The sequence below is a fragment of the Sminthopsis crassicaudata genome, chromosome 2 (assembly GCF_048593235.1).
Source record: "Sminthopsis crassicaudata isolate SCR6 chromosome 2, ASM4859323v1, whole genome shotgun sequence".
Lineage (NCBI taxonomy): Eukaryota > Metazoa > Chordata > Mammalia > Dasyuromorphia > Dasyuridae > Sminthopsis > Sminthopsis crassicaudata.
Window position 1 is genome coordinate 399,632,536 of NC_133618.1, and position 12,484 is coordinate 399,645,019.

At 38.4% G+C, this 12,484-nt stretch overlaps 1 protein-coding gene across 2 annotated transcripts in view; it reads left to right on the forward strand.

The window, feature by feature from the left end:
* Positions 1-12,484, forward strand: part of ADAMTS2 (ADAM metallopeptidase with thrombospondin type 1 motif 2) — a 445,301-nt gene that overhangs the window by 386,770 nt on the left and 46,047 nt on the right. For both annotated transcript variants that reach the window (XM_074291805.1, XM_074291806.1), the window contains exons 9-12: positions 1,452-1,584; positions 4,282-4,395; positions 10,527-10,672; positions 12,288-12,463. In XM_074291805.1, the coding sequence (XP_074147906.1) occupies positions 1,452-1,584; positions 4,282-4,395; positions 10,527-10,672; positions 12,288-12,463 (569 nt within the window). The remainder of the gene's footprint in view (positions 1-1,451; positions 1,585-4,281; positions 4,396-10,526; positions 10,673-12,287; positions 12,464-12,484) is intronic.

Consider the following 12,484-nt stretch of genomic DNA (forward strand, 5'->3'; position numbering starts at 1 on the left):
TGCATATAATATTTACTTTCCAAAGACCAGATGGACAGCCCATTTACTTAATATGAAGATTTTTCCCTCCAAGCTGATCCTAGACTTATGTTGCCCAAAAATGCACATTGTTCTGTATTATTTCATTCTCAGCCTATAACATAGTCATTCTTCTAAAGTATGGAATGATATAACAATCTGCAAAGTGCATACATGTCCCGCCTTTCTGTAGACATTTCACATTTTCACCTGATTCCACACCATCCTTTTCCCCCCTGAAATTCCCCTAAGAATCTCATGCAACCATTGGAAGAAGTCTTAACCTTGCCTTCCCTCAGTCTGAAGAAGAATACATTGTTGAATCCTGGCAAGGAAACATTTTTGCAGACTTGTGATGAATGAAAGCTTCTTGCCTGATGTGTTCTGCTGCTCATACCTTGATGATCCTGGGAAAACACACATGTACATTCAAGCCATCCCCACTGCCAGTTTGTGTCTGAGGATGTGCATTCTGGATGGGTCGCATGAGTTGGCAGGATGAAGACAGATACTAAAATTTTCTCTCCTCCTCCTGAGAATTATAGGGTGGGGAGAAGAAGGATTGATCCTCCTAGCTAAAAAGCTTGGCCGAGTCCACTACAGACTTGGTTTTGATCCTAATGATTCTTGTTGCAAGCCTGGATCCCCTTGTTGCTGGATGTAGAGATCGGACCACAGAGATATGGCAGTCCCAGATGCCTCGATTTCAGACATGATTCCTCAGTGTTCCCCCTCCCTTCTACAACTGAAGGCCTTAGTTTACTCCTGGGCTTAAAGACCGTGGTCCATCAGGCTTAAGTATTATAACAGTTTCCCACATTTTTTGTTTCCTGACATTATTTAAGTTGGGCCAAGTGCTGGAATAGAGTCGCCTCCGACTACTGTAATGTGAGATGCTTAAGGAAGTTCCAAATGGAAAGGAGGCATAAAAAGGAAATCTTGAGAATGGTTTGTGAGGGTAGCAGTCAGCAGGAAGACCCAGTAGGGGTTTGTGGAAGCCGGCAATTCCTGCTCTGAGTCTGGCTGCCTCGGCTATTCCTCCCAAAGTTCAAGCTGGAGAACAAAAGGGTGGGGAGGAGGGAAGGGAAGGAGAAAGAGAAGGAATACCTAACCTGGAAAATGAATTACATGTTTTTTCTTTCTCGTCAGCCCGCTCTGGGGTGGGCCCATTGCTGATCCCTGTCCAAGTGGGAACCTGGGACATCAGGCCATTTCCCCCCCTGAGAGCCCCGCTCAGATTGTACCACCAGGAAGCCCAGAGTGAGTGTGCACCTGCAGGCTGGCTGGGGGCAGATGCCCGAGGAGTCTGTGCTCAGCCCATCTGGTGCCACAGCTTCCCAGCAGGCAGGCCCTCCGTCTTGGCTTGGACTCAGCCTTTCGGGAAAGCACAAGTCCATCTGTTCCTGTCATGTTTGTGTGTGTGCCTGTTGCAGCTCCTACGATTGCCTCCGGGACGACCCCTTTGAACGGGACTGGCCAGCTCTGCCCCAGCTGCCGGGAATTCACTACTCCATGAACGAGCAGTGTCGCTTTGATTTTGGACTTGGCTATATGATGTGCACAGCGGTGAGTAGAAGTCAGTCTTTCCTATTGCTTCTTCCCCAAGGGCTTGGAATTGGCTGTGGCCATGGGTCACTCTGGCATCCAATAACCTCAGGGCAATGTCAGATGGTGAGAGTGACCTCTAGCCAATTGCTGAGGAGATGAAAAGAAAAAATAATAATCACTTTGCCATGTTTAGTTATGTCTGGCAAAAATAGCTCTGGGACCAGCGGTGTTCCTCCTCCTGTCTCCCCATCACCGCACCTCACCCTCAGTCTGTCATTTCTTGGGCTATTATTTCTGGGAAAGACGTTGGCAGGTCAAGTTCGTCCCAGGTCAGGCTGCCAGCAACCCTTGGACACATGTGATTCCCTTAAGTAGAGAGAGTTATGGAATAAATGGAGTCAGAGAACCTGACTTTGAATCCTGGTGAGATGAGATTTTTGCCAACTAAAAATTGTTGCCACTGGAGCAATCACTACCCATCAGCTTTATTTATTATCCTATGTATACTTTATTTGTACACATTATTTATATGTTGTCTCCTTGTAGATTCAAGGATGGGGACTATCTTTTGCCTCTCTGTATCTCTGGCATTTAGCACAGTGCCAGGAACATAGTAGGCACTTTATAAACATTTAAAGACTACCTGAAGGGGCACACCTAGGATTGGTGCTGGGTTCCTGAGATTTAGGAGGAATTCCCTTGGATAACAAAGCCCTGGAGAAAAGAAAAGGAGAACTTTCTATTTTAACTAAATATTCTGGCTAAATAGGTGCTAATTTTTTCCACTGTGCTACTGCAAGCTCCTTCTAAATTGAGTTTGTAAGGGCCAATCTTCCTTGGCCCCATGATAATTCTGGAGATGATCTCTCCTTGTCTATTTACTAATTGTGGAACCTCTGGTTGACCTGATTAGTAAAATGAGGGAGTTTGCCCAAATAATAGCTAAAGCTCCCCTTAGCTTGAAATCTTATTAATCTTATGAACTTTATGAGTGGCTTTATTTCTCTCATTCTTTCCCTATTGTTATTTCCAGCAAGGTTTGTAGGGAAAATCTGAGAAGAGGGGAAAAATTTTCAGTAAAGCAACTAGTTTCATTGGGAGGACACAAAAGTCATGGGCAAATACCCAGTGATAGTCAGAGGGATTTGGAGTTCTCATCTTTTTTAATATATGTAAAAATATTATTTTAAATACATGTATGTGTCATGAATTTGCCATATATAGCTTGGTGGAAATTTTTTTTTAAACATACATCACTTTTCACGTGGTAAAACTAGCTTTTTTGTCTGGATTCTTCTTCCAGGTTCTCATTTTCTAGCACAGACTTTACAGAGTCCACTAACCTATGTTGTAAGGCTGGGAGGAAGAGCTAAGGAGTTTGGACTCCCTATGTAAAATAAAAGCAAGATTTTCTGAGTCTGAGACCCTTGCTCTGGGAGTCTGATGTTCCATTGGCTCAATAAACACACCAGGTCAGATTGGATTGAATTGAACTGCATTAGAGGTTTCCAGGTCTCAGCTTTGAGTCCAAACACAGCTTTCCTTGGCTCTGTTGCCCATGCCTGGTTAGCCTGGCTGGTTGGAGTGCGATGCTAATAAGACCAATGTTTTGGCATCGATCAGCAAGTTTTTGCCCATTCCACGGCCGCAGACAGTTCTGCTCACCGCAGCTTTTTCCCATAGAGTGCCTTGAACCAGTAGAGGGCTTAACAGGAGCATGAAGAGTCATTGCCACTCTTAGTAAAGCCCCATTGAGGAGTGTTATCTTTCCTAGAGAAAGAACAGAAAACTGTTCACCGCAAATTAAGAGGCAGTAAGGAAGAGAGCATTGGACATAGTCAGGAGACCTGAATTTTAATTTCTGATGATGACTAGCTATAAGACCTAATTTGAATCATTGATATTTCCTTCATCACTTTCTTAAATCTTGATAATCAACAAAACAATAAACTAAGTCCCATTTGTACCATTTGCTGATTTCCAAAGTATAAATGCTCACAGTAAAAAAAAAAATGTAACTATCAGCTTTATTAAACTTATTTTTTTAATGTTGATTTCTCTCTTGATGGAATCTTTTTGTTTTGTTCTTTTTGCAAGGGTTTAAGTGATTTGCCTTTAGTCCCACGGCTGGTTAAATGTTAAGTGTCTGAGACTAGATAATTCAGATCCTCAAGGCTCCAGGACCAATGCTCTTCTACTTATTGCACTATATAACTGCCCTCTAGAAAACTTGTGCCACTACTGACAATATTGGCTCACCAGATTTTTTGTGAGGAGAATACTTTGCAAAGTGTAAAGCATTATAGAAATAGAAGTTTGTAGGCAATTGAGGGCAGTGTTTCAGATCTCCTCTTGGACATTTTTCACTATCAAAGGTTCTTTGCAGAGGGTCATTTACTCTTTCTGTCTTGATATCTGAATGTGACTCTTTATTGAATCATATGGTTAATTTTGCCTTTCCACATTAAAATTACATTACCTATGTAATTTTAGACTTGGGAGACAAAACCTGGGTTTAAATCTCAGTTTTCCTGCTTCCTAGCCCCCTGATTTACAGCTAGTTGTTTAATCTATGAAGACTTCTGTTTCACACTTTGGAAAATGAGAACAGTGGAGAAGAAGATCTTGAAGTCTTTCCCTGCTCTAATATTCTGTATTCTAAGGTCCCTTCTAGCTTTGACATTCTGTGATTCTCTGAGCTTGCTCCTGTTCTAGTTCCGGACCTTTGATCCTTGCAAGCAGCTGTGGTGCAGCCACCCTGACAACCCCTATTTCTGCAAAACCAAGAAGGGGCCACCACTGGATGGGACCATGTGTGCTCCAGGGAAGGTGAGTAAACAGGCTGAGCACCCAAAAGGAGAACATCTGGTACCTAATACAATGAACCCTGTCATCTTTGAGCAGGGCAGATTTTCACTATTCATAGAGCGTGGAAAGAACATGAAAGCACAAAGTGGAGGCTTAGAGCTAAATACACCCAGAATAACACAGGCTTGCCTGGAGAGGAGAGGACAGCGTTTGCCTTTAGTTTCTAGTAGGAATTAGAGAGCATGGACGTAGTATAGGAGAAAGATTCCAGTTAGAATCAAAAGATTTGGTTTTGAATTTCCTCTCTGATACCTACTAGCTGTTTGATCATGGGCAAACTGCTTCAGTTCTAAACTTCCATCTCCTCATCTGGAAAACAGGGATGAGACTCCCTGCCCTGTGATTCTTGCTGGGTTGGACTGAGACATAAAGGAGATAATGATAAGGATGTGTTCTGTTACTTTTCTTCAATCTTATCCTTATAAGTTAAACCTCTACCATTTATGTATTAATCTTACCCTTCCCATAATTCCAGATGAGGAAACAGGCAACACAAATGTAACTCACTACAAAAAAACCTGAAATTCATGAGATGTCCTTTATCTTTTCTCCTTCTTGAGTCTATCCAGTATAAACTGTGCATGAGTAGAAAAGAATAAATGAGTAGTAAATGAGAAAAATGAAATTAATATAGGAAGAGTGGAATAGAAAGATAGGATTGAATAAATATAATGATAATATTTCCCATGCACACAGTGTTATGGAAAGTATTTATGGTTCATAAGACAGTTGTCTATGGCCTCATCACATCCCTTTGGGATTATTATCCCACTTTTGCACATAAAATTGAGATGCCCAGAGGTGGTGGTTGCACAGCTAGTGCCTCAATGATCATTCTTGAACCAGGTTATGTTGATGAATTTTCAATGTTAAAACTGTAGCCAAAATTACTCAATCAGAGAACCAAATGATACCTCTGAAAGCTAACCACAAACGTACCAGATCATATACACCTTTGCTTCCTTCGTCAGCACAGGGCACTGAAATTCAGCTACATTCTCTGATTGTTGTTTGTATCTCTCATTTGTTGTATCTCTCATCTTGCTAGAGTGCAATGAATCTCTGATCCCTAAACTCCTTAATTTCATTTTTTCTTCCCTAAAATAGAAAATACAAATGGCTATTCTGAGTAAACAATTTTGCTTTTGCTTTTTTTCTCTCCAATTCCATTTACCATAAGATGTGGCCAGTGCCCATGACAACCACCTTCTGAATGAGCCAGGGTCAAGCAAGATCTCTTCACTCAGATTCATGGAAGAACAAATTAGTGAGCCCAGAAATACTTACTACCACCAGATACTAAGTAGTCTAAAATTCTTTCTTAATGTTCTTATTATTTTGCAAAGGAAGGCATCTGTGAAAAATTTATTGCTTAAACCATTTAGCCTGGCATTCAAAGCCTTACTCCATCTCCCCAACTTCATTGTTCATAGTTCCACAATCCCTACCACCTAACCTAACCGGGGCTGTTTCCTCACTACCCTCCTGAAGCACAATGCTCATTCCTGTCTCTTTGCTTTGGATCACATTCTTTTCTCTCACTTTGAATGCACTAATGCCATTCCTCCAGCTATCCAAATCTTGCCCATCTTTTAAGACCAGCCTTGCATTCTATTCTGTTTACCCATAGACATCTTCCCGTATGCTCTGCTGATGCTTCCCTTTCCCACTTAGAATAGTACCCAGATCAACAGATATCATACTCTACCTTTCTAGGGCAGTTAATCCCTTCAGTTTTGGAACCCCATTTTGGGACTGAGTCCTTCTGACTAGTGAGTGAGCAAGAGTAAGCTCATCCTGACCTACTTTTTCTAATAGCCCCAAATTAGGATTCATATCCAAGACAGCCTCTCCTCTAGACACCTTATCATCTGCCTTGCTGCCACGTGCACCTCTCCCTTCTGTTGCCCACTTATTTCCTATCTGTTATTCTGTGAATGATAATTTCCACCATTGCTACCATTGCTTTTGAAAAAGGTATGATAGTCAACTATCCTATTATGGCTTATCCAAATCCCTATGGTTTCCTGAACCCAAAGTGCCTTTTACTGACCACCACTCCCCTCTGTTCTCTTTTCCTATTAGGATATAAGCTCCTTGAGGGTAGGATTTGTCTCATTTTCATATTTGTATCCACAGCTGTTGTGCACAATACCTAGCACACATTAGGAACTTAATAGACACTTTTTCACAAATTCATTCAAGACTCACTTTCTCCATGAAATCTTCCCTTGCTTTTCCCCAATCTTTTGGATGAATGCTTATAGCCCTCCCAATGTGTATCACATTTGACTGTCTTCTCTTGTTCTGAGTTCATTTTGCAAAAAGAGCCTCAATTAACTATAAGATCCCTGGAAAAGGCAGACTTATGTTTTATTGCCCACACTATCAAACAACAGATGGAATATATAGCCACAGGCTCCATAAATAAGCTGGTTTGGTTTTCCCCAAAGAAGAACATGGCTAAACCATTCTCTCTTCTTGTTGATCTACAGGGATTTGAATGGCTACAAACAACAAATTAACAATGATAGGCAAAAAGAAACATCCAGCACATTTTCAGGCCCCAGAACTTATAAGTTATGTGATCTTGCTATGAATGCAAATCACGTCCCCACCACACCTTAGTCATCCTAAGATCATAGATGTAGAACTGCAAGGAACCTTAGAGGACATTTCATATAACTTCATTTTACAAATAAGGAAACTGAGGCCCCAAGAGACTGATTTGCCCAAAGTCAGAATTAAGAGCACTGGTTTCTCTGATTTCAAATTCATGGCTTCATCTTATACCAAGCTGTCTCTTATGCTTTATGAATTGCAGTAGCTACAAATATTTATAATTGGGGCCAACCATTTTCTAGTGATGAACTTTCTTGCACTTAACTAATCTAGTCCTCACATAACATAACTCTAGTCCATATCCAAGTTTTTATCCAAAGCCTTTCCAGCTTGATAGAGCATTTGTGTTCAGCTGGTATGACCTTTGAGAACATAGAGTCCTCTTCATACCACAACAGCGCAGCAGAAGAGAACTTTAGATGAGAACCAGGAAACACAAAATGATTAAATTTTTTTCTCTTAAAGTCTTCCTAGACAGTAAGAACTAGGTCACATGGGAAACTTGTCTGACCATGAAATTTATGCTATTTCCAAAGTTTAAATAGATAGAGATATGCAGGATAATTTATCACTCCAGGAGCCCTTACAGTTTCATATTTTCTAACCTTTTATGAAATCGTTAGGACAAAAAAAACCACCTTGTTCTACAGGAAAGAACTTTTTGTATAAGGGAGAATGTGCTTGGATTGATAAAGCCTTGGTTTCTCACCTAGTATAAATTAATGCATTCTGGACGGTGGTTGTGAACTTGAAAAGTCAGAACCCATGAACATGACCATCTAGTTTAAATTAATTGTGTGCCCATGGTGAATATAATAAATTGTGCCCTAATCTTAATGACATGGGTTGAAATAGTAGTAATTACATATTTTTTATTTTTTCCTATGAGCTTCACTTTTGAGCACCTCAGAAATGTGCCTGAACTAATTATTTCACCTCATTCATTTACCCTTGTTTCAGGTATTCATCTGTATACAGTATTTATTGATATGCTTTTTTATTTTCCTGCATTCAAGATCAAAGAGCATTTCAATTAAAAGCTATCTAATAGAGTACATCCCATACTATACATTCTTTCAACAAATAACTTAGAAGCTAAATCTACAACCAATGAATAAGAAATAAAAGCAATTATTAGGAGCCATTTTACCCACCTATATGCCAATAAAACTGATGATTTAAATGAAATTGATCAGATTAACAGAAAAGGAAATGGAGTATTTAAAAACCTTATCTAAAAAGAAATTGAATAGGCCATAAATGAACCCCCAAGAAAAAACTCAGGACTAAATTAATTTATAAGCAAATTCTACCAGATATTTAAAGAATAATTAATTCTAATATTACATAAAATATTTGAAAAATACAAGAAGGAAGGATCCTACTAAATTCATAAATCAGGAAAGAAATCAAAATAGAGGGAGGAAAACTGTAGACCAGTATCACTAATAAAAATAGAAATGATACTTGGATAAATTTTGCTCCTGCTTTGAGTATCTTAAATTTAAGGTTTCATGGACCATTGCACAATTAGATAAAACACTGCTTTCTGAGTTGAGTAAAATTATTAAGATGTAAACTCATATTTTGTAGGCTCATTGAAAGCACCTTCAGTGCAGCTCCAGGACAACAGGACTGTTGTGTATACCCCTCCTCCTATTCCCACATAATTTAAATCTTCTCTGCTAGGTCTCTATTTCAAAATCTTTTTGCCCCATTACTTTGGATATTGTAACTATTTGGCATGCTACCATATGAAAAACATATGAAAATTTGTTCTTAAATGACATTTTGTTGTCTTGGTAATCATGAGCAGCAGCTTGGTCTTTGATGATGTTCCAGTTTCAGTAGAGTAAATTGATTCAGGTCTTCTGGATATATTGAGACCTGTATTTATAATATCAGGATTTTTCATCTGTCAAAGAAATGAAAGGGCAAGCATCTGATTTTTAATTCTAGCCATAAGTTTGTATCATATTGGATATTCAGGATGTACTCTTTTTTTCACTCTGCATTGATCTGTTACATAATTTCTGTTATTCCCTTAAATAATCTATATTATAACCAAATCCAGGCTCCTTAAGGATAACCTTTCTGTAATTTGTGGTGGCAACTGGTCCTGAATTGTCATTACAAATGCCTCTTTTTTTTCACAAATAGATACATATGACCCAGATATTTATTCACTGCTTCTTAGTTGACATATTGTTGGCTAACTTTGTATGGATATCACCCAGAAAGGGCCTTTTGTGTTTTTTTTTTCCTGAATCTTAGCAATTTCATAGGCTCGGAAGAAATAGTCTTACAGTTGTTTCTACTACCATCTCTACTACCATTTTAACTTAGTTCAAAAAGGACAAGTGGTGGATGAAGCTAATTGTACAAAGTTAAACTTGTCTTTGTTTTATGTGTTAAGAAAAACAAGTAAAATATTACACCTATCCTGGCCATCTGTGTGTACATATATGTGTATAAGTGGCAAATTTCCCAGCCAAGCAATATGACCAAAACAGATATCCTTTGAAAAGTCCAGAGGAGAAGGACCAGGTGTCCAAAGCCCTGCATCCCATCATTCTTAGTGTACTGTAGAAGAAAGAACAGTGGATTTGTTGCCAGAACCATATTCAGATACTGATATTGCTGAAATTCCACACACATTATCTGTGTGCTTATTTTTTATCCACAGCTATCTGCCACTTTCTTTGGCAATTTTTTTCTTTCCCTCTCTGGGCCTCAGTTTCTTTATCTATAAAATAAGCCAGTTTGAGCACTGATATTCTGTATTTTGTAATCTCTTTCAACTCTAACATTCTATATGCTGTATTCTTTTACAATTCTAACATTTGCATTTTATGGTCCATTTCATCATTGATATGATATGTTCTACACTCTCTTCCACTTTTAATATTCTATGTTCTTTGGTTTCTCTTATATTCTTAATATTCTATATTCGAAGCATCTTTCTAGCTCTAATATTCTATGAGTCTGTAATATCCAGCTTTTGGATATTTCTGAGCAAATGATTTATTGAAAATGTGAATTTCAAAGAAATTGTCTATTTCTCTGACCAGGAATTATTAAAGCCAAAGAACTTCATATATATATATATATATATATGTATATATATATATATATATATATATATATATATATATATATATATATATATATATATATATATACACACACACACACATATATGTATATGTATATATATGTATATGTATATGTGTGTGTATACATATATATGTGTATGTATATATATATACATATATATGTATATATATATATGGAAAAGGGATGTATAATTGTTTTCTACAGGAAAACTAGCTACATTCAACAAGAATTCAAGGTCATGTGTCTGAGACCTCAGCATTTTGGGAATGAGTGAATTTCTCTCTCCATGAGGAAGAGGGAGATAATTTAGATTAGTGAATGTGTTCATGCTTTTCTCTTGGATTCTCTTCCAGCACTGTTTTAAAGGCCACTGTATCTGGCTCACTCCAGATATCTTGAAACGAGATGGAAATTGGGGTGCATGGAGTAAGTTTGGCTCTTGTTCCAGAACTTGTGGCACTGGTGTGAAATTCAGAACCCGCCAATGTGACAACCCACAGTAAGTTGGTCCCATACTTTCATTAGATATGCCCAATGATGGAGTCACTATCAAAGCATGATGATTCTTTATTAAAATAAAAATATTTTTCCAATTAGTAAAAATAAATTTTAACATTCCTTTTTTTTAAATTCTGAGTTCCAAATTCTCTGCCTTCCTTCTTTCCCTCTTCCTTGAGAAAGCAATAGGATATATACTTTTTTATATGGAGTCATGCAAAACATGACTGAAAGCAATCACAGAAAAAAAAAAGAGAAAAAGTTAAAAAAAAAAAAAAAGCATGCTTTGATCTACATTCAAATTTCAAAGGATCATGATTCTAATGAGATTATATTCATATCAGCCTTTTTCGGTCTGCATATAGCCCCTTTCTTAGATTTTATTTTGATCTTACAACAACCTCCATGCCATTTATAGGACAAGTAGTATCCCCATTTTGCAGATAAGGAAACTGAGGAAAAAATTACTTCTCCATGATCATTTCATATTTTGAATATATAATATAAATCTAAGGTCCCTTTAAGTTCTAAATATTATCATTCAGATAAATGGTACAGTGCTGGGCCTGAGGTCAGGAAGATTGGAGTTCAAATCTGGTCTCAGATACTTGCTACCCAAGCAAGTCATTTAACTCTGTTTGCTTCAGTTTACTTATCTGTAACATGAGCTGGAGAAGAAAATGGCAAACTACTCTAATATCTTTACCAAGAAAAGCCCAAATGAGTTCACAGAGAGTTGGACAAGATTGAAATGACTAAGCAACAACAACCCTTGCAGCTTTAAATTCTATCGTCCAACATTAACATTTTAGATGAGTTCAAAAAACCCAAAAGAATTCTTCTAAACATGTGTTAGTTCCATCTCCTCAACTAAATTGTAAGCTCTGTGAAGACAGAGACCACATGTTTTTAAGCATAAATCAACTCAGCTGAGCAGAATAAGAACTCGATATCCCTTTTTTGGGTTGTTAATTGGTAGGTAGAGTAGCCCTAGCTACCTTATTAAATGCTATGAATAGCTTGCAAAGTATAGATCAACCAGTATGTAAGTGATCTTTCTGACCACACTTTATTTGTGTTTTTGTAATGTGACAATCGTATGAATGTTGTGGCTAAATCCACCTTCTTATGAGAAGTAGCATAATGTAGCAGATAGAGCACTAAGCTTGGACTCAAGAAGGTAAAGGTTTGAGGATTGTTTCCGACACAAACTAGCTGTGTGACCATGGGTATCACTTAGTTTCTTTAGTGCTTGAAATTTTTAGATTTTAGATAAGTTGGTGATCTGCATTTGTGGAAGAGATTTCCTTATCAAAACTCATATAAACCAGTGAAATCACAGAGTCCAGCCCTACTTTCCCTTTTCTCCCTGCTTCATCCCCTTCATCTCCACAAAAAAAAAAAAAAGAGAACCCATCTCCTCAGTAAGCTTTGGATTTACTCTAAAATTTGGGGCAATTTCATGCATCTTGAGAATGGAAAATGACCAGTTTCATAGCTACAACATCAGGGTGACCAGTTTTAAGTGTTTCTCACCCATCCCCGAAGTTCCACTCCTCCTGCAATGGTCTTTCACTGGCTCTGTAAGCTGCAAAAGTTTTCTTTTTTTCCCATAGCCCAGCCAATGGAGGTCGTTCCTGTGTGGGGCTCAGCTATGAGTTCCAGCTCTGCAACACACAGGATTGCCCCAACGCCCTGGATGACTTCCGAGAGGAGCAGTGCCGCCAGTGGGATCTCTACTTTGAACATGGAAATGCCCAGCATCACTGGCTACCCCATGAGCACAAAGAGGGTGAGCCTGGATGATTTTCAT